Source organism: Mytilus edulis, chromosome 10, assembly GCF_963676685.1.
Source record: "Mytilus edulis chromosome 10, xbMytEdul2.2, whole genome shotgun sequence".
Classification (NCBI taxonomy): Eukaryota; Metazoa; Mollusca; class Bivalvia; order Mytilida; family Mytilidae; genus Mytilus; species Mytilus edulis.
This window is the reverse complement of record NC_092353.1, coordinates 39,681,140-39,702,781: the sequence shown is the minus strand read 5'-3', so window position 1 is coordinate 39,702,781 and position 21,642 is coordinate 39,681,140. Positions and strand designations below refer to the sequence as shown.

At 30.5% G+C, this 21,642-nt stretch overlaps 1 protein-coding gene across 1 annotated transcript; it reads right to left on the bottom strand.

The window, feature by feature from the left end:
* Positions 1-4,913: 4,913 nt before the first annotated feature.
* On the bottom strand, positions 4,914-11,502 carry LOC139492761 (microfibril-associated glycoprotein 4-like). Its single transcript, XM_071280912.1, has 6 exons — positions 11,490-11,502; positions 10,540-10,797; positions 9,577-9,704; positions 9,007-9,103; positions 5,670-5,840; positions 4,914-5,158 (listed from the first exon to the last, which is right to left on the bottom strand). Exons 1-6 carry the CDS (start codon positions 11,500-11,502, stop codon positions 4,914-4,916), a joined length of 912 nt encoding a protein of 303 aa, XP_071137013.1.
* Between the last annotated feature and the right edge of the window lie 10,140 nt (positions 11,503-21,642).

Genomic DNA, 21,642 nt, shown 5'->3' with positions numbered 1-21,642 from the left:
GTGTTAGCTAACTTTTTAAAAACTTTATATTTTAGAAGGTGGAAGAACTGGATGCTTCATACTTTGTATATGGATGCCTCATGTTACAAAGTTTCTGTCAGTGACATGTCAAATGTCCTTGACCTCATTTTCATGGTTCAGTGACCACTTGAAAAAAAAGTTAAGATTTTTTGTAATGTTGAATTCTCTCTTATTTTAAGTAATAGGATAAAATTTATTTGGTATGTGCATACCTTGTAAGGTCCTCATGCCCGTCAGACAGTTTTCACTTAACCTCGACCTCATTTCATGGAACAGTGAACAAGGTTAAGTTTTGGTGGTCAAGTCCATATCTCAGATACTATAAGCAATAGGGCAAGTATATTCGGTGTATGGAAGGACTGTAAGGTGTCCATGTCCAACTGGCAGGTGTACATGTCTAGCGTGCAGATGTCATCTGACCTTGACCTCATTTTCATGGTTGAGTGGTCAAAGTTAAGTTTTTGAGTTTTGGTCTTTTTATCTAATAATATATTCTATAAGTCAACTATATTTGGTGTATGGAAATATTATATGATCTGTATGTCAGTCGCGCAGGTTTTATTTGACCTCGACCTCATTTTCACGGTTCATTGCTCAGTGTTAAGTTTTTGTGTTTTGGTTTATTTTTCTTAAACTATAAGTAAGAGGTCAACTATATTTGTTGTATGAAAGCATTGTTAGCTGTACATGTCTGTCTGGCATGTTTCATCTGACCTTGACCTCATTTTCATGGTTCATTGGTCTTTGTTATCTTGGTTAATGTTAAGTTATGTGACAGTTGTTATAAAGCTTTATACTTAAGACTATCAACATAATATCAATGATTAGTAAAGAAGGCGAGACATTTCAGCGTGTGCACTCTTGTTTTTAATAACAGAGGATTATGAATTTCTGGCGAAAATTCAAAAAACAAGAGGAGCAAACATCCTTAAGCAGTCACCAATGTGCATATACCATAATTAATCTGATAAACTCTCATTTAAGGATGTCTGCTGCTCTAATTTAAAATAACAAGGATTTCATGTGATTGCTTAAAATGAAAACAACTTTGATATTTAAACAAAATAAAGTAATAAAATCGATAGTCTCGTGTGTAGTTTTCAAAATACGAGACATTTAGAAGATGGCGGGAAAAGGGTTTTCTTCAGACTTTACTATTTGTTAACATTGGAATTGTTTTTTACCCTTTAAACCAAGAAAAAATAACAAGGATTTCATGACAAAAATTCAAATGGTCATAAATGATCTATTGAACAGATTTATGAAGACAAAAGTGGGGTCTCGTGTAAAAAAAAATTTAATACATTTGTATGGATAAAATCTGAGAAAATCGAAAATATGACAAGAATTCAAAAACATGACCAGCAGACATCCTTAAGTTCATATGGGAAAAAGAAAATCAAATCTGACCACACTAATCAAAGAAGACAAGTGACTCACTTATGTTAGAGAGTATGAGACATTTAAAAGTAGGTCACACAGTTATAGTGCTTCCTGTCTTCCTTTATTCGATCACAAACTTTTGATTTTCAACTATTTGAAAACATTGAGAAGTTAAATATTTTTTTTATCATAACTTGAGGAAAAACAAATATTTGATGAAATTCTTTCTTATTATCTGCAGCTGGTATGAATAAATAGTAAAATAACATAACATACCGATCGAAGTGTCGAACACTGAGGAAAATTCAAAACGGAAAGTCCCCAATCAAATGGCAACATCATAATTAAGCTAAAACAAATCAAATGGAGGGATAACAACTGTTATAATCCTTTATAAACTTTCGATGTACAAAATGGTTGATTAAACCTGGTGTCATAGCAAACTAAACCCTAGCTTGTATGTAAATGAATGTAGTTGACCTATCAAAGTATGCACAGCCAATGTGCTGTTTACAATGCTTATTTTATATTAGAAATGAAGATGTTACGGTTGATGTGTTCAGTATTTTTCAGACCTTACTATTTGTTTTATATGTGCTGCCTGGTTATTTAGGGCATTTAGTTTTGATGCTCATAAATGTTTTGTATTTTGGAGTTCTTATTCTTCTAATATTTAATGTCATGACAGTAAACAGTAGCACTTTTTGTGAACTACACTTACATTTGTATGTGTTATATATGGTGTAAATTATTTCATAATAAAACAGTGAATAACATATTTTTATCAAATAACTTCATTAAAATAATATGAATCTTTTATGTCTATGTGCATTCAAGTTCGAACACAAGAAACAAAAATGAAACTTCTTGATAATTAGTTACTGTCTGATATCTGATTGTACAGTGTAGTCCATAAAGATAATGTGTATTAGTTATTCTGTAAGCCATGCACGAACAGAGGTACAGGGGATCTATATAATAACTTTATATAATGTCAATAAAGGACATGGGTACTAAGGTAAACATAACCATTGCGGTTTTTTTGGCTTCCTAATATCAATAAGTACAATTGGTTGATGTATCATCAGGGCTAAGTAATAGTCATCTTGCATATTGGTTCATTTGATACTGTGGTTGTAACATTTATATATTTGAGTGCAACATAGATATGAATTCAAATAATACACAACATAAGCTTTCAGATTTGTTTTGAATAATGAAAAAGACAGGATCATTTAGATAAAAAAAAATACAAAAGAAAATGATTGTGATAATTACTTTATGAATGCATTCCGGGGAGAAGTCATTACATCAAGGATCTCCAGAAATGCATACATAAATGCATCTCTAAATCTGTATATACATTTCCTTATTTTGAATTTTAATTAATATTTATCTTATATTTCATTATTAAACAGAAGCTAGATGAAAGAAAAGCAGATGATATAATAATCATTTTGTCTAAACAATTAATAAAAATTGAGAATGGAAACTTGGAATGTGTCAAAAATAAAATAACCCGACCATAGAACTGACAACAGCCGTAGGCCACAAATGGGTCTTCAAATTAAAGAAAAAATCTCTCACCCACAGTTAGGCCTTAGCGGGTCCCGTAATAAATATGTGCACTAGTTCAGTGAAAATGGACGTCATACTCAACTCCAAATATATAAATGAACTAAAATTTAACAAAAAAAAAACATACAAAACTAGCAAAGGCCAGAGGCTCTTGACTTAGGACATGTGCGAAAAATGCGGCGGTGATACACATGTTTTGTTAGATTTCAACCCTACACTTATACCTCCAGCCAATGTAGAATAAAAAAAACACACAGTAACACGCATAGTAAAACTCAGTTTAAAAGAGTCTGAGTCCGATGTCAGACGATAAAGCAAAGGAAACTAAGCAAAATAACAATAATACACAAATTTACAAAGGAGTCATCAACTAATTACCTTCATTGTGCATCTGTCAAAATTCTAGTATATGTTCAAAAACTTTCAATGATTTTGTATTACCTAAAGTAATATTTACAATTGCAGTTCCTTAGTGAATAATGTAGTTGTACACACTTTTATTATGAACTCAATTTTTAGGTCCCTCTTCAAAATAAAGTTACTCCCACGCACTTATAACTAAATATAAATCTTCTTTTCAACATAGGAAATAATAGATAAGGTTCAAAGTCAACAACATAATTTGTCAAAAATATATTAATAAAATATTATAAACATTAAGTATTCTTTGTGATTATTTTTTCGTTAAATCTTCCATATCTTCAACGAAAAACCTGAAACATCTGGAAAAACATACTCTGCGCTCAATACTAAATAAAAATGTGTTTATTCTCGAATTGACAACAGGTAATTATTTGAAAATATCATTTTATCAAGTATTGTAAATCCTATTCTGTGTCTTAATTCTAATCCTAAAGTAAAAAGAGAAATTTGTCCGTGAAACATATTCTTTGATATTCAGATTACAAGAGAATGTATACATACCAATAACGATTGCACATTGTAATTAACAAGGTGTGCAAAACTCGAGAATTTATGAGTATTTCCCAGCGCTTGTAGCTTTACTAGATTTTATTGGGTAATGATAGGTAACACGAAAGGCCGTTCGAAAAGAGCAGTCATTACTCAATTACGAATACTATTCCGTTTAGATATGTTTGTGTAAAACATACTGATTTTATTTAAAGTCAACTTATAATTCATACTTAGTGTTTGCATTTAAGAAAGTATTGATCCAGCAACCCTGAGAAATTTAGAATCGTATTCAAAACAGTGTGGCTGTGGCCATTGATTGACGACCTAAATTATACCATTGACTGGGACAGATTATGTGAACGTTTGTCTATAACGATCACTGATCACTCCTTTCTTATTATAGAGTTTAAACTGTGGGGTCATCAAAGGTTCTTAAACGCCTTTAATAATAAAATAATTCGAAAATTAATCAGGGATAACCTTTATGTTTTGATTTATATTATTGATATAAATCAAAACATCGTATTATTCCTGAATAGTTTTTCGAATTACTTTATTTGGGTGTTGAGAACCTTTGGTGACCCCACAGTTTCAGTGTCTTAAACAAGTATATAGTGAGCAGTGGTCGTTACAGACAAACGTTCACATAATCTATCCCAGTCAATGGGATAATTGAGGTCTTCAATCAATGGCCACAGCCACACTGTTTTGAATATGATTCTAAATGACGAATCTCAGATACATGTGAAATAAATCTTAATTAAATGCTAGCCTTACAAATTGTCTGCAAATAGCTTATATTTTGATTATTTATTATTCTTTACATTCATTTTTCCATAAATTGAAAAAAATGGTTCCTGTTTCATATGTATACAAATGTTGGCGGGTTACTTTAAGTGTTAAACGACAGGCATGGATTGCATGTTTTTTTTCAATTTCATAACTATGTTTTCTGATTATGTACTTTTAACTTTATTATCATTACAATATTATAGACGACACCAGGGTGTTCAGGTTTAAATGAAAACAGTTTTCCTCCTGATTTTGATATCTGCATATCTTAGTGATATGTCTGATTCAAAGGTATCCCATCGTACACCCCTGCTATCCTCAGTTCCTGGATTGAAGTATATTCCGTTAAGGTTAGCATCGGAGCAATTGATATACCACCATGCTCCACGTCTCAAATCTGGACAGATATTTCCGAATGTTACATCCCATGTCGTAAATATGATGCCGTTTACGTGTGTCAGGGAGTCGCCTAAAAAAGGAAAACATAAGCATTGCTTAATGTTAATTTGAAAGTAGTTGCGCATGTTTTTCTAATTTAAATATTATTGCTTCATTATAATGTATAAAGTGTACGTTGATTAGATTTTCAACTGTTCATTTAAACCAGGAACATATATTTATTTACGATTATAGAGTTATATGGTTTATTTATTGAGCAGTTCCAATAGTTTTTCAGTCAGATAATACCAAAATCCATAAATTTTGGGAAGTCTCGGGGAGTCCGAGATTTTTAAAATTTTATACTGAAAAGCGTATCAGATTAATTTCCCGTTAGGTATGCTGTTCCCAGTTTAACCTTGCTGTAATATTTTCTTTAAGTCTTTGAAAGTTGTAACATATCAATCTCAATTTATTTTGATAGACAGAAAAAATAATAATTTTGATTATATGTCCCTCTTTCATGACCTTTTATAAGTATCAACATTCAAGTTGCACTAGAACATATTGATCTTTATTGTGAAATATGTATGCTAAGATACCTGCGTCACTGTTTGAATCAAAGCCATACACGTTGAGCCTGTAATTATCATCACTATTGCCTATGGAAAAGCTGGAGTACAATGCATATCTTTCCTGATCCGCAGCATTTCGTAGATCTACACGTAACTCGTATTGAGCCTGGTTTGTTAGGAAGTGGATATTTTCATTGCCTGTAATAAGGGACGGATCAATATTTATTGTGGGGTTGGGACCGGTGCAATTCACATTTCTCCCTTAAAAAAAGTTTCTGTCCTACCCTTTGAATATACCAAAAAAAGTTTCTGTCCTATATGAAAAATCTACCTAATAAGTTCATATATGTCCTACCTAATCTATGAATAAATCAAACAGACTTTAACTTCATTTTTATCAGATTAACACAGATCAAATATAGTAGTCTTGGAATTTGTCTGGAAATTTTAACTGATCTACTCCTTGAAGAAGGCAAATAAGGGACCGTTCAATATTTATCAGATGGATGGGCCGGTGCATTCTTAATATTGAAAGAATCAAAGAATAGACTTTGGTGTTAATACAAAATTTAAAATCTGCTAGTTAATTCCATATATATGTATATATTCATGTGTGTATCAGAACCATACATTTTATTGTTTTTTTTTAAACCAGTATAGATATACATGTAAAGATTTGATTTTATATGTGCAGCCTCAAATTGATTTAAAATAAAGGAAATAATTTAAATTAAGGGACAATAACTCTTGGACTAGTAAACATATTATCATTTGCTGAATTACTAATTATTGTCCTAATAACAGCAAGAGCATGTTTATAGTTAAAATACCAATGTCCCTTTATCTATTCTACTTTTCAAAAAAGAAATTATGGTCTTTTTAAGCAAATATAGGCAGACATGTTTTTGACTTTGATGCAGCCTTGTTCGCCTATTAATCAATTCCCTAAATTTGACAGCTAAACACCAAACTATCAAACAACCTTACATTCTGTAAGATCAATATATAAATGAGAAATTTAGAATAAACTTTAAATTGTAGCTTTTTTTTTAACCTATTAACTAAATCCATAAGAATGAAAGCAAAAAAAACAAAGTACTAAACAGCCTGGCATTCAGTAAGATCAATATAAAAATGATATAGCAGTAGAGTTTTATGAAAATGCAAGTTGATTTGAAAAAGTTATGAAAAAAGTTAAAGATGACTATCTTGAAATAACCTAAAACTGAAAATTTGATCTTTTTCTTAAACCTTTTTTTTTTTTTTTTTTTTTTATTAAATCCACAAGAATGACAGCAACACACCAAACTACCAAACAACTCGGCATTCTATAAGATCAATATATAAATGAAATAGATGTTAAGTTTTATGAAAATCCATGTTGATTTGAAAAAGTTATAAAAATATTTAAAGATGACTATCTGGATTTAGCCTACACTGAAAATTTGAGCTTTTTTTAACCTTTTTTTTTTAAAATCCATAAAAATGACAGCAATACACCAAAGTACCAAACAAACTGGCTTTCTGTAAGATCAATATATAATTGATATAGCTGTTGAGTTTTATGAAAAACCAAGTTGATTTGAAAACGTTACAAAAAAATTTAAAGTTGACTATCTAAATTTAGCCTTAACTAAAAATTTGAGCTTTTTTCTTACCTATTAATTAAATCCATAAATAACACCAATACACCAAACTATTAAACTACTTGGTATTCTATAAGGTCAAAGTAATTTAAAATATAGTCCGAACAGAAAAATTTAGCTTTTTTATTCCTTGATTAAATCCTTAAAATGACTGAAATGAACCTGTTTTCTATATTCATACATATGCCATAAAAATATTGCTATCCAATTAGTGGTGAAGACCAAATAAGTAGAAGTCCTATGAAAAATTAAGTAAAAATAAATGTGTGTCCTACTATGTTTTGCACCGGTCCCTACCCCCCAATAAACATTGACCGGTCCCTAAATTGAATGGAAAAAGTAAACAACAAGTGACAATGTAGTGCTGATTTTTCAAATCATACTATCATAGTTTTAAACAGTACTGTTTGGACGTAACACCTACAATTATCTGCTAAAGATTCAATTACAACGATTTGAAAAATCTAAAGGTCACTAGAATACCTTCAAATTATCAAACTCTTATCGGGAATTCAGCTTTAGAAGTAAACATAATATATGTGGTTCTTCAAACCGTATATAAATAGATACACGTAAGTACGAAAGTCAACACATAGTTCGAAAGGTGTTGCCAAATACAGCCAAGATAACCTATTTCTGTAGTAGAAAATCGTTGGTATTTCGAACCACTTAAATTTTTGTAAACACTTAGTTTATATATATGACAATAACGACAATGATTCATGTGAACAGAGAAGTGCTGACTACAGGGATGGTAATATATCCTTTAGAGGAAAACTCTACAAGCAGTGGTATCGACTTATAGATACCAAGATTGACATTTCGTATTTTAATAAAGGCAACAGTAGTATACCGCTGTTCGAATTTCATAAATCGATTGAGAGAAAAAACAAATCCGGGTTACAAACTAAAACTGAGGGAAATGCATCAAATATAATAGGAGAACTACGACACAACAGAAACACAACATTAAAATGTAACACACACAGAAACGAACTATAATATAACAATGGCCATGTAAGACGCGCGTTACGTCTACAAAATATTCATCATTGACGCTTGAACCAAAAAAGAGTGAAAATGTCGAAATGAATTACGAAGGTAAAGAGCATTGAAATTCTAAAATCCGTAATGTGTGCCAAATACAGCTAAGGATATTTATTCCTGGGGTAGAAAATCCTTTGTGCTCTAAAAACTGTTTATATTGAAATAAAAGTTCTCAAGAAAAGGAGTAGAGTTGGTTCCCATGTGAATGCGTATTGTTTTTGAAAAATAAGTCCTCCAAACGTAACAAAATGCGTTTAATCAACAATAATTAATGAATCAAGTATCCGAGTGTTTTACAAAGTACTATTTATCTCTGCCTATAACAAAATACCTGTATCTATGTTGGTCATTTTTTGCATGAAACGTAGTAGTATCAGTACTTTAAGTAAAGGGACATACACCAATTGTAAGAGGAAAACAACGAAACACCAGAAACATTGAACAACAACAAAAGCAAATTCAAAAATACATAGAAATGGATAGTTTGATAACGATTGCCACATTCCTGACTTGGTACAACACATTTTAAGAAAGATTGTGGGTTGAACTGTATATTTACAGTAGTATCATTTAAATTGTGACAGTGTCTTGTACATGATCATACGTTGATACAGTTTTCCTTTCATTCTTTGTCATTCTGTGTTATGTAACCGTATTTCATCAAAGCAAACCTAGATAAAAATTTCCCAGTAAATTTCCAAAGCCTTCGCTGTATTCTGGCCATGTTCTATAAAAGTCTTCAGAATTGTCGATTCTTCTTTGTAAGACCTATAAAATAACAAAACATAATTCTATCTACACGTTGACTTTTTCTATTGAAGTTGACGGATTTAATTCTGGGAAAAATCTTCTTTTTTCATTCCATTCCAATACTGGCTTATAGTACACACTAGGAACAAATGTTATAAGGGGAGCAACATTTTAGTGTCAATGAAAGCTGAGATAATCAAATTGAATATTTATTGATATTAACATTGTTATCAGTCAAATGATATACCATTTAAGTCAAATCAAACAGACTTGACATGTACGTATATTTAAAAACCGTACACGTGAAATGAACAGAAGTATTAAAATATGTGGTTCTTCCCATTTACTACAGTATTCAAAACGTTTAATATGACGTAAAATAAAGGTCATTATTTATTTTTTATTTAAAAGAAATAGCTCACACGAGAAAATGTTTATTTCCAAAATGATTTGTCATTTTAAGAGAAAGAGTTAATGGTTAGGTCACCTACCGTCCATTTTTCACCTGTCGTCTTCATGTCACAGTACACTAACACTCCTCCAGGAATTCCGTCGGGAAATATTCTGTATATACCACTGTCTTTCTGAGGCACATCATCGCAGTCTATGTACCCTTTAACTGTAAAAAAAAAATAAGTCATATTTTCTTCCGGAAACCATCTATTTAATTTCCTGACTGTTTATCACTTTTCTCCTAGGATTGTACAATTTAATTGTTCCTATATTTTCGGTTTTATTCTTTTTAAATTTCAACATAGGAAATACTATTTTACCTTTTGTGAGTTGAATTTGATTCTTGGAGTAAAATCTTTGAATATGTATTGCGCTTGGTATCGTAAGTTTACCGATGCCTTCAAAGCATTAATAGGAAACCGATTGAAAATGAATTGTGTTACTTAGAAGCTTACAATATATTAAAGAAAAGTTTAGATAACATACAACAATAAAAGTAATATATCTTTACCTGGATATACATCTTGAAGCAATAATAGGTGACTAAGAAATTTGGACTAATACATTTTTCAACATTAATGAGGTACAGACACAGTTAGATTTCATAAAATGCTGAGCTGGTCTTATTAATATACAAGTATACGTAGATTTATTGGGTACATACATATCAGTTTCAAAATTATATTACGTTTTTTTCTCTGCTATATAATATGTTTATCAGAGTATTTTAAATATAATTAGACATAGCTAAATTAATTTACAAATTTTACTTGTAATAATTTAAAGTATATATAACCGTCGTATGTTAAATTTCCTGTTATAATATTGTTCAATATTATTTCAAGTTAGAAGTTTGTTTATTGGTTTTGAACTAGCTAACTATGATGTCTTCGTTACACACAACTGGGTGTAATAAAATGTAGATGTTGTAGATGAATGTCCCTCTGGTATCTTTCGCCCTTTCTTTTGTCTGAATCTTAATGCTGATGAACTTAGCTTACCATTGCTGACTTCGTAGTATTGCATCCCGGCTGATGTTATTGAACTGTCTGGGTTGTGCATTTTTTCATTATGTCCTTTACAAATCTTATTTCCAAAGGTGAAACTGATACAAAGTGGAACTTCCGAACAAAAACGGGCACAATCCGCTGTGCTATCCATTTCAGAGGTAAATGATTCGCTCTTGGTAAATGTGTAACCATGTAAATCTGGCCTTTTAACCCACTTAACTTGAACAATATTTCCTGAAACATTGCCCACTGCAATAATAAAAAAAACTAAATTTTACTGTTAAGCATTAATGACTCAGTTAAAAGTTGAACTCACTCAACTGTTCAATAAATGAATATGGTCATGTAAAAATATAAAACAACACGTTTAAAAATTTATTGCGTCCGAAGCGCTTTTCTGGATTGGTATGTTTGAACAGTGGTATACTACTTTTGTCTTTATTTGAAAAGGCTAGAATTATATTTTTTTGAAATGCACATTTAAACAAAATCAGAAGTTGTAGCCCTCCTTAAATTAACCCAGAAAAATGTGGTATACAATAAAAAGAATAAAGTGTTTACGGTTTTGCCATCTTTCAATTATATTTGATCATTAAATATCAATCCCGCTATTGGGAAGACCTTTTCCACAATTTAAAGTTTAATACATGTTTAACCCCGCCAAATTCTATATGAGCATGTTCTAAATTATGAGCCTGTAATATCTGTCTACTTTTGTAGTTATGCTGGTGTTTCATAGAACATAATAATTCATTAGAATCCAGGATCATCATATCACACATTACAATTTCAATATCTAGATTATATATTCATTTATTTATATGTGTTATTACTTGGTTGTTCCTTTGGTATTTTTTTAGTATTCTTAATTTTACATTTTTACAATGGTATCGAAATAACATTATTACATGTTCAGAAATGCACTTTAAGCAATATTTTACTCTCTGCTTTCATTTCGCGAGCAGTTCGTCGTTTAGTTCATTTTTAAAGCGTCTTAGACACTTATTGATAACGGTCTCCGAATTTGGACATTTTCACAAAATAAAGTGTTTTCTGTAAAAGAAAGACTGCTTCAAAGAAAATTCAGGAAGTACAAAACACTACATTTAAACTTCATAAATATTTCCGACTTTGTGCAGTTTTACTTTCGGAGGAGTTGCGGCACAATAAAATCTTTTTTTGACTTTTCAATATAGTGTAAGGATACATAAATCAAATTATTCAATTCCATAAACATGATAAACATGATAAAGGAATGTACAGTTTTGAATTTATTTTGTTTAATATCAATTTTTTTTTTATATCTGAAAGAATATCATCCAGTTAGGTTTATCATACTAGTATTTTATTTTAAAGTCATATGAAACCTCAAATTAAAAAAAAAGGGATGCATATGTTGTATTTTTTTTTTATAACTAAATGGATAGTTTTCAGCATAAGACTTATGTACATATACTGTTTTTGAAGAAAATTGCGTACAGTATGTGTAACAATAATAATTGAACCAATTTATCTTAACGTTTGAATGACTATTCCACAATCATGAAGGAAATTGCCTAGAATTATGACATCATACCTTTGGTTAGTGAAGGAAAGGTTTAGAGAGAAGTTTTCTTGCAATCAATTCTTACCTATCTGACAAGTGTGTGATAGATTGTACCCGCGATGGTATATGTTAGTCTGCATTTTTCACCAAAATAGAGGTTTATAAGTAACCGTATATAATTTTGACAAAAAAGTTTGGAAAGAGTGGTGTTTGATGAAGTTTTAATATTATATACATTATAAATTGAAAAAAAAATATAGTATTTTGATTTTAAGAACAAAGATCGTTAAATGAATACTTATTGGACAAAATGTAAAACAAAAACATTCTGAACTCGGAGGAAAATTCAAGAAGGAAAGTCTTTATCAAATGGCAAAACCAAAAGCTAAAAAACATCAAAAGAATGGATAACAGAGTTTAATTCCTTTACCTTATTTTTTATTATTGTTTATTATTGAAATAAAAGGAAACATAACACACTGTTACATGATCGTAAAAAAACTTACCGATTAGAAAAAATATCAAAATTTTAACCATGAAAACGAATATCATTTTACAACCGACTTCAAGAAACATACATATCTAAATGAGATGGTTAACTTGTAATTAGTATGATAGTTCATTTTATTTTTAAATAGCACTAACCATTTTTATTGATTTTGTTTAATGTGTGAAGTGTCTGTCTATTTAGCATCCCCCCGCACTTGTACGTTTCCTGCGCCATAGAATTCAAATATTGAACCTGAAATGAGTTCATTTTAATGTTAATTTATATTTGTTGATTAAAGGTTAACAAAATGGGATGAAATCTATATTATGAAAATAAATATGTGTAGTAAATCTGAATAAAGGAAATTAAGCTACTTTTATTCTTTGAAATGTATATGGTCGAGGCCAACAGAAGAGTCGTTTTGTTTAAAACAAATATGTTGTCTTTTGTTTTGAAAAGGCCACAAAGGTCGATAACATTACAGTTGTTCAACCTGTAAAAAGGCCAACGTTTGCTACACAAATATTTGCCTTATTCTAATGAAGAATAAAGGTCGATTCCATTATCTTCATAATTCATCAAATGATTACAACTTTTAAAAGGTCTTGCTTATTTTTTTTTTATCTAATGTGACGAAAATTGGGTTAAATTCGGTTGAAAATCTAGTAGCAACAATTATCTGCCTTGAAAAGGGGAAACTAAACACTTCAATATTATGCTCGTTTTTAGCGAGGATATTAGTTACTGTTATAGGTTTTAAAAACGTTCCGGTGATAAGAAATGATATTTGAAAAATAAAACAATAAAAACAAAACCACAATTATATTATCACTTTAACATCCCACATAATTTTGCACACGATGAGTACACCAGGCTTAAAAAGTTATGTGTGAAATTAGTTTAAAATATTTATATGCGAATAAATTCAATTATCGGCCTCAAGTTGATTTTTTACTTACTCAAACAAGTCAAGTAGCTCAGAGAGAATGTTTAAGTGAATTATGATATGATTTTTTTCATACCAATGGCATGGTAATATTTGCCAAATTGGCACAAGAATTACAATAAAAAAACATTTTAGGCTTTTGAAGAAAAAAAATTGTGAGATAAATAAAAAAAAAATGAGATGTGAAATACCTAAACGTATAAAGATGTCTGTACCTTGATCTATATTTACGAATCGTGTTCTCTAATCAATAATAAAATTTTGTTAAAGTATTGACAATTTTGTGATATCGGAAACACCGGTGCAGTATTTTAATACAGAGATTTCTTTCGTTTAAATAAAAAAAGTTGCTACATACAAGGAACGTTAGAAAAAATAGGGATATAAAACCCATCCGATGGTGCGTCAACATCTTAAAAAAGATAATTAACAAAAAGAAATGCAAAATCATCTCGGTTATCGTAAATTTTATTATAAATTTTCCGTAAGAGATATAGATATCCAGACATAGGAAAGGGTAGTGTACATTGTAAGTATTAAATTTATTTAAATTGTAAACTCCGAAAACAATTAACTAGATTACGAAAGCACAAATATAAGATTCTTGAATTTATTGTATATTCATATATGTATATAAAATAATCACATACATTTTCAACGCCTAAATAAGGAAATGGTAAATAATTTCACAGCAAAATATCATCATCTACCGAGGAAAACACCTAGATAAACTTTAAATCTTCAAATATTCTTCTTCACAAAACTGAGTCACAACTGCACCTGCTGTCATATATCAGTAGTAAAAAACATACAATGTAGTGGACAGTTTTAAGGTTCATCATAAGGAATGAAAAAAATATGGCCGTGTTTACACATAAAAATTTACTAATTTACAGACAAACTGATATATCTAGGAAAGTTTTAAGGTATGGCAGGCACTATATATATAAAAGTTATATACTATTCAACAAAATAAACGATACGCGACTTTAGAATAGAATTTATCAAAGTATAAAAACTAAAACAAAATGAATTACACTTTTTTAAAAAGCTTTCATTTGGAATGTATGCACATATGATAATGAAAATCAAAACCTGTCGGAAAGTAACTCTGAAAATCCTTCAGATATATACTGTTGTTGTAAAACTTTTTTCGACAGTAGCACCCAGGATAATTTTGTACAAATTCCTGGGTTCATTTTAAACAGAACAGATCAGAACAGATATCACGAGGTGGAGGTGGTTTGGTTGCTTATTTTTCAGAAAAAGTAACATTTAATAGAAAAGCTGAATTTGAAATAAGTGACATTGAAACAATGTGGTTTGAAATTAAACCAGTTCACAAAAAAATCATTTTTATTATGTTCAGTATAAAGACCTCCTAGTTCACTAATTAATTGGATTAATGAATTTGAAAAAGAAATTATAACTACCATCAATCATAATTCAGATATTAATTTAGTTGGTGATTTTAATATAGATTTTTTAAAACCTAATAAACAACCACAAAAATGGCTAAGTTTATTAGAAACCTACAATCTCAACCAGGTAATTCAAAGGGCAACAAGAGTTACACCTGATTCTAGTACACTAATTGATCATGTTTAACCAATACAGATTTGATACTAGAATCACATGCTGCTAAATTGTCAATAAGTGATCATTATCCAGTTTGTTTAACTAGAAAAGAAAAACATTCCACTTATATCAAAAAAGATATTCATACTACCATTTCTTACAGAAATTTTAAAAAATTCAATGAGACAAATGTTCTAAGTGACTTAGCTATTGCACCTTTTGATAGAATTAAACATGAAAGTCACCCAAATACATGTATTCAGATGTGGTATGACATATTTAATGCAATTCTAGATAAACATGCACCAATTGTTACTAAATGAGTAAAAAGAGACAGACAACCTGAATGGTTCAATAATGAAATTGCAGATGCCAGAAAAATGAGACAGAAATACCATAAATTAGGAATGTGGTCCGAGTTCAAATTTTGGCGAAACAGGACAAAACACATAATCGATGAATCAAAAAGAAATTTTTATTCTAAGATGGTAAAAGATTCTAAAGCTTCTGCAGATTTGTGAAAATGTATTCACAGTCTTAACCCATCCCAACAAGAAAAGCCATATAAACTTTTAAATGAAGATGGTGTTAAAACTAATAATGTCAGTGACCTTTGTAATATTTTTAGTAAGTTTTTTACATCTTGTGTTGAAAACTTGAGGACTGACAGATGTATGAGCAAAAGTCATGATTATACAAAATTAAATCAATTTGTACAAAAGAAATTTACTATGTCAGAACAAGTAAAATTTTCAATTCCACCAGTCACAATAAATGGTCTATTTAATGATATGATCAAACTTGACATTAATAAATCCACGGGATCTGATAACATAGGACCAAATTTTTTAAATTGAGTGCTTCTTTCATAACGTCATCTTTAACTTACATTTTTAACAGAATAATAGATACAAGTACATTACCCAGTGTTCTAAAGAATGCAGGAGTAACCCCTGTTTTTAAAGCTGGTGAAAAATTCATGGCAACAAATTATCGACCAATTTCTGTACTTCCCGTTTTATCTAAACTTTTAGAAAAACATGTTTCAAAACATTTGTATGATTAGATTAGATCTTTAACACCCAGCACAGTCTGGGTTTCGACAAGAACATTCTTGCCAAACTGCACTTATAAAATATCATAGATAAATGGATACAGGATATGAATGATGGTGATATCAACTTAGCAGTCCTGTTGGATTTTAAGAAAGCTTTTGATGTAGTAGGTCATGATATTCTCTGTAAAAACCTGAAATTTATGGATTTGACAACACTGCTGTTTCTTTTTTAAAATCATATTTGAATGAAAGAACTCAACAAGTACAAATTGGTAATGCTCATTCTGAAAAACTTTATATCAATTATATCAAGTATGGTGTCCCCCAAGCTCCATATTAGGCCCCCTTCTGTTTATATTATACATAAATGACCTTCCTATTTATATGCAAAATTGTTGCACTGATTTATATGCCGATGATTCAACTTTACATCTTTCTGGTAATTGTTATCAAACTCTACAGTCAAAGGTACAAGAAGATTTACATGGTGTAGAGGAATGGTGCAATGATAACAATATGTTCATCAATAAGAATAAAACAAAATATATGATTATTGGAACGAAGCAAAGAGCAATGCCACATTACAATGAGAGTTGTTTAACTATTAACAATCAAGTGATACAATATTCCACATGCGAAAGTCTTTTAGGCATTAAAATTGACCTTTCCCTCACATGGACAAATCAAATTGATGTGATCTGCTAAACAATATCATCTAGACTATATCTACTATTAAAGATTAAAAAATTTCTAAATCTAGACTGCAGAAAATTATTCTATAATGGTTATATCTTGCCACTAATTGTATAGTTAGGAGTAGTTGTAGCAGTCAGGGTTTAAAAAGGATATTAAAATTACAAAAGAAGGCTGCTAGATTAATACTAGAAACAGACCGATTTGCTCCTTCTGCACCCTTATTCAAACACTTAACCTGGATGACAGTTGAACAGAGAATAAAATATCATAAGTTAGTGATGGCATTTAAGTGCATTAAAATGATGCCCCATCATATCTTACTAACAAGTTTCATTATGTTTCAGACAGAAATCTATACCCCTTGAGAAATGCTGTTCAAGGAAACCTCATACTCCCTAAACCAAATACAGAATTGTTCAAAAAATCTTTTATGTTTTCTGGACCATTCTTGTGGAATAATTTTCTAATACCGTTAAGAAATATTACAAATATTAATTCTTTCAAATACAAAATAACAGATCATTTATTGAAATCAACCTAGCTGTATCAATAATATTAAAAACTGATCATGTCATCATGTTTATTCTTTCATCACATTTTATCAAGTTGTATTGAACATTATTACCATACTTTACTTTTTATATTAATGTATGCAATGTATATGTTTGCATTTTGTTTGATTTCTCATGATGAGGGCCTCAGGGAAGATTAGTTATATAGCTAACTGTGTAACCCTCTTAAAATAAAGTATTGTTGTTGTTGTTGTTGTTAACTAAAATCCGTGTAAACGATCATAAGGTGCAAATTATTTTTGCGGAAAGTCGGACACAAAATCGACACACAATTTTCTAAATACTAAATCAATTTTCAAATTTGTTTAAAAATATTCAATATGCTAATCATGTTATGTTGATATTGTAACTAAATTTTGGTTTCTGAAATCTCAAAAAAATGCCAAAAAAACCCTGTCAATTTGGAACCTTTCTGTTTAGTTTTAAGATTGTTAACGCTTTTTTAATTTCACTTTACACATACTGTCAATGGTAAATCAATTGATAATGTTTACATTTTAGCGATTTCTTGTTCAGACATACCAAATTCATCTCAGATAAAGCATATTGTCTGTATTCCAATCGCAAATTGTCTGTGTTATTTTTTCATCGACAAGTGAGTTTTTGGTGTTAATTTGATAGTTTGCATATGCTGTTTGCAACGAGAAGCATCCTTCAAGGCACTTTGACTTATGATAACCTATAATGGTTTATTTTTATAAATTGTGACTTGAATTGAGAATTGTCTCACTGGCACACATACAACATCTTCCTATATGTACATTCTGTATCATGTTCTTACTATCTTTCCAGTTTTGTAAAGGTATGAGGTTGAGGCGACACAAATTAAAAATTGTGTGATTTTTCTAATTTGTATCCATTTTTAGACGAAGTATACGTACGCGTAATGACATGAGATAAAAATAAAGAAACGAAGAATGGGCATACAAGAAAGGGAATAAATTCGTGCGGTTTATCACAATTCTAAAAAAGTATTCCTATGCCGTCTCAAACTTTAAAAACAAATTTGTCAGAATGACTCCAATCAGAAATGGAAATATCATATTGATCGCTAGTATGACTCTTTTACATAAAGGCAACAGTAGTATACCGCTGTTCAAACTCATAAATCAATGGACAAAAAACCAAATCGGGGTAACAAACTAAAACCGAGGGAAACGGATTAAATATAAGAGGCGAACAACAACACAACACTACAATGTAGCACACACAGAAACGGACCAAGCACAAGACAAAATCCCACGAGAACAACAAACCCAACATCAAAACCAAATACATATACTTTGAATAGACAAGTACCGTGACACGTCTTATCGCAATGTTAATTTACACTAAAAAATAAGAGAAAACAAACGACGCAACGTTAAATTGTAACACACACAGAAACGAACTATAATATAACAATGGCCATATTTCTGACTTGGTACAGGACATTTTTAAAGGAAACAATGGTGGGTTGAACCTGGTTTTGTGGCATGCCAAACCTCCCCTTTTACCACTGTTTATTTTTTTTACACAGAATTAAAAAAAACGCATGACAACAAAATGTAACCAAATAAACAAAAAAAAGTTGCTCGTTTCTGTTTCCCGTTAATGGATGTCATAACCTTTTCATAATCATGATAATGCAATTTCGTTTTTAATTCTAAAGCGATTTAAGTCGAAACAAAGCGAGAATTAAATGAAGCACGAGGTGTGTCCAGTATCAGTTTTTTTTCAAAATTAAGCTTTACATCAGATTTAGATATAGAATTGTTAAATATGAAATAAGCACAAGTTTGATGTCTTTATACTTTTACTTTTTGCTGTTCTTTTCTCACTTTGAAAACTTATGCAATATATATACATGTTAAACGAATGTCCCCGTAACACAAAATGTACGGTGTTGCGGTATATGTATATGTGCATTCTTAGTGCCAGAAAACAAGCACTCAACAAGTTTCTTGATTCAAATTTGCACAAGACCTGAACAGTTAAAATACTGAAGTAAGTATGAGTAAATGTATGTTATCCATTTCGTTTGATGTGTTTGAGCTTTTGATATTGCCATATAAGTACGGACTATCCGTTTTGAATTTTCTTCGAATTTCGGCATTTTTGTTATTTTACTTTTTTTCATAGTGTTCTACAGAATGGAAAATACATAAATAAACAGTTCTGTCCAATCCGATGTAGCCCGGGCTCCTTTTAACATGTTGAACGTAGTAAATACTACGTTATATCTTACGCTCTGGTATTTCACATACAACTGAATGCCTTACAAAAAACTAAATAACTGACAGACGTATTTCAACGAAGGAGCTGTTGCTTTTTATTGTCCGTAATTTGGATTATATTCATTAATTACTTGAAATACGTCTGTCAGTTTTTAGTTTCAGTGCTAACTGACGATTTTTCCTTAAATCCAAACAAGTAACAAGTAAAACAACTGTTTTACGACTGCTTTGATCTGTTCCGTAATTGACGTCCTTAATGACTATTTGGATGTTTTTGGAATCATACTAAACAGATAAAAGTCCAAATGTTTACATGTAGATCATAAACATCGTCTGTAAATAAAACACTATACTTCAAATGCTATACAATAAATATTCTCCCAGGTAAAGAAACGTTAAATAAATGTCTGCTAAAAATCGGTTGTAACCGTTGATTATAAATAGAAATAACGGCGTAAATGTACTTTTGGCGTATCATTCTGTTAATGTCAACAGCTCGTATCTCAAACCTGAAATTGGTTAACCTTTTCTAAATTCGTTTTCTGGTTTATTTTCAAGCAAAATTTAAAAATACATGTGGAGTTATTTTACTGTAGTTAAATACGTAAATTTCGCCTAAAGTAATGTTTATTATTACTCAGATCTTACAGTATATATACTATGCGGTTGTTATTCTCTCTTTTACAATTTCCAAACGATAAAAAAAAATACACGGGTAAAATAATTTTTGTATTTATGATGTCTAAAATCTGTGAAAAGAATGGAATCATTAAGTTGAACAATATCTGTTATTGATATAGAAAATTATTTATTTACATCGTCATCCTATTTTGTTTTAACCTTCGGAAATTTAGTAGGAATTACTAGGTATCGCAGATGTACATGCATCTCCTTCATATCTTGACTTGCATCTAGATAATGACATGGTAGGTCGATTTCAAACGGATGGCGTCAGCGAGAGCCTGTGTCGAATCAAATTCGGTTACCTTCCATGGACCGTTATAAGTCAAGTCAACTTGGAGATAAAAAGACCATTTCATTTTATCATAGTCAATAATATGTGGACATGTTAGCGTAACGATAGTTACAGTATCCATTAAAAGAAGGATTGCCATCAAATCTTCAGTAAATATCAAGTTATGGTTTACCAGAAAACATGATTAGCAATATGGATTTCAGCTGTAATATATCTTTGGTGATCAGTACAACAGTCATCAGACGTTGGTATAAAGCACCACATTTAGTTTATGGATATCACAGCATGTTACATATATAATAAGCAGTGTACAACAATACACAAAGCCAACCAGAAAAGCCAAACAGAATGTGTGGCACAAATAGAAAAGACCATGAAAGATTATTGAGAAGTTTCCATAGGAGCTTTCAGTGTTAATTAAAAACTAATCAACCTAATAAATGTAAGTAACGGACAACAAAACTCTACATTAAATAATTATAACTATTTTGATATGAGCGTCACTGATGTGTCTTATGAAGACGTACTAAATTATAATCCTGGTACCTTTGATAAATATATTGAACCAGGGTTAAAAGTATTGCAACCGATAACACAGTTATTAAACATATCAAATGCTGAAATGTGGTCAATGACAAAGAGCTAGCTTGAACATTTACAGGACTTATCTACTGCGATAAATCCAGTACTGCACAGTCAATCAAGTTATGTTCCCTATATGTTTAAACCGTCCAGTATCTGTTATTTACATGTACACTTCATCATTATATATTAAAAGCTACTGATTAGTACATAGTTAACTGCAAGTATGTTGTTTTAACTGTGCTGAGTTAATCACAGTCGATTATTCTTGAAAATTCATTCTTTTCCGAGAAATGAAAACATCACCAAATTATACTCATCACCGAGTTTGCACCTTCACGAACTGCTTGCCCTTCCTGAGTACACAAGAAAACCGTGTTATATTGGTTAGGTTTTGTTTAACTCAGTTTTAAGTTTTCTGTGTTGTGTATTATT

Coding starts and splice junctions, on each gene's coding strand:
- LOC139492761 (XM_071280912.1), bottom strand. Junction 9,705..10,539: donor ATACTACGAAGTCAGCAATG/GTAAGCTAAGTT, acceptor TTTTTTTTACAG/TTAAAGGGTACATAGACTGC. Junction 5,159..5,669: donor TGATTCAAACAGTGACGCAG/GTATCTTAGCAT, acceptor TTCCTTTTTTAG/GCGACTCCCTGACACACGTA.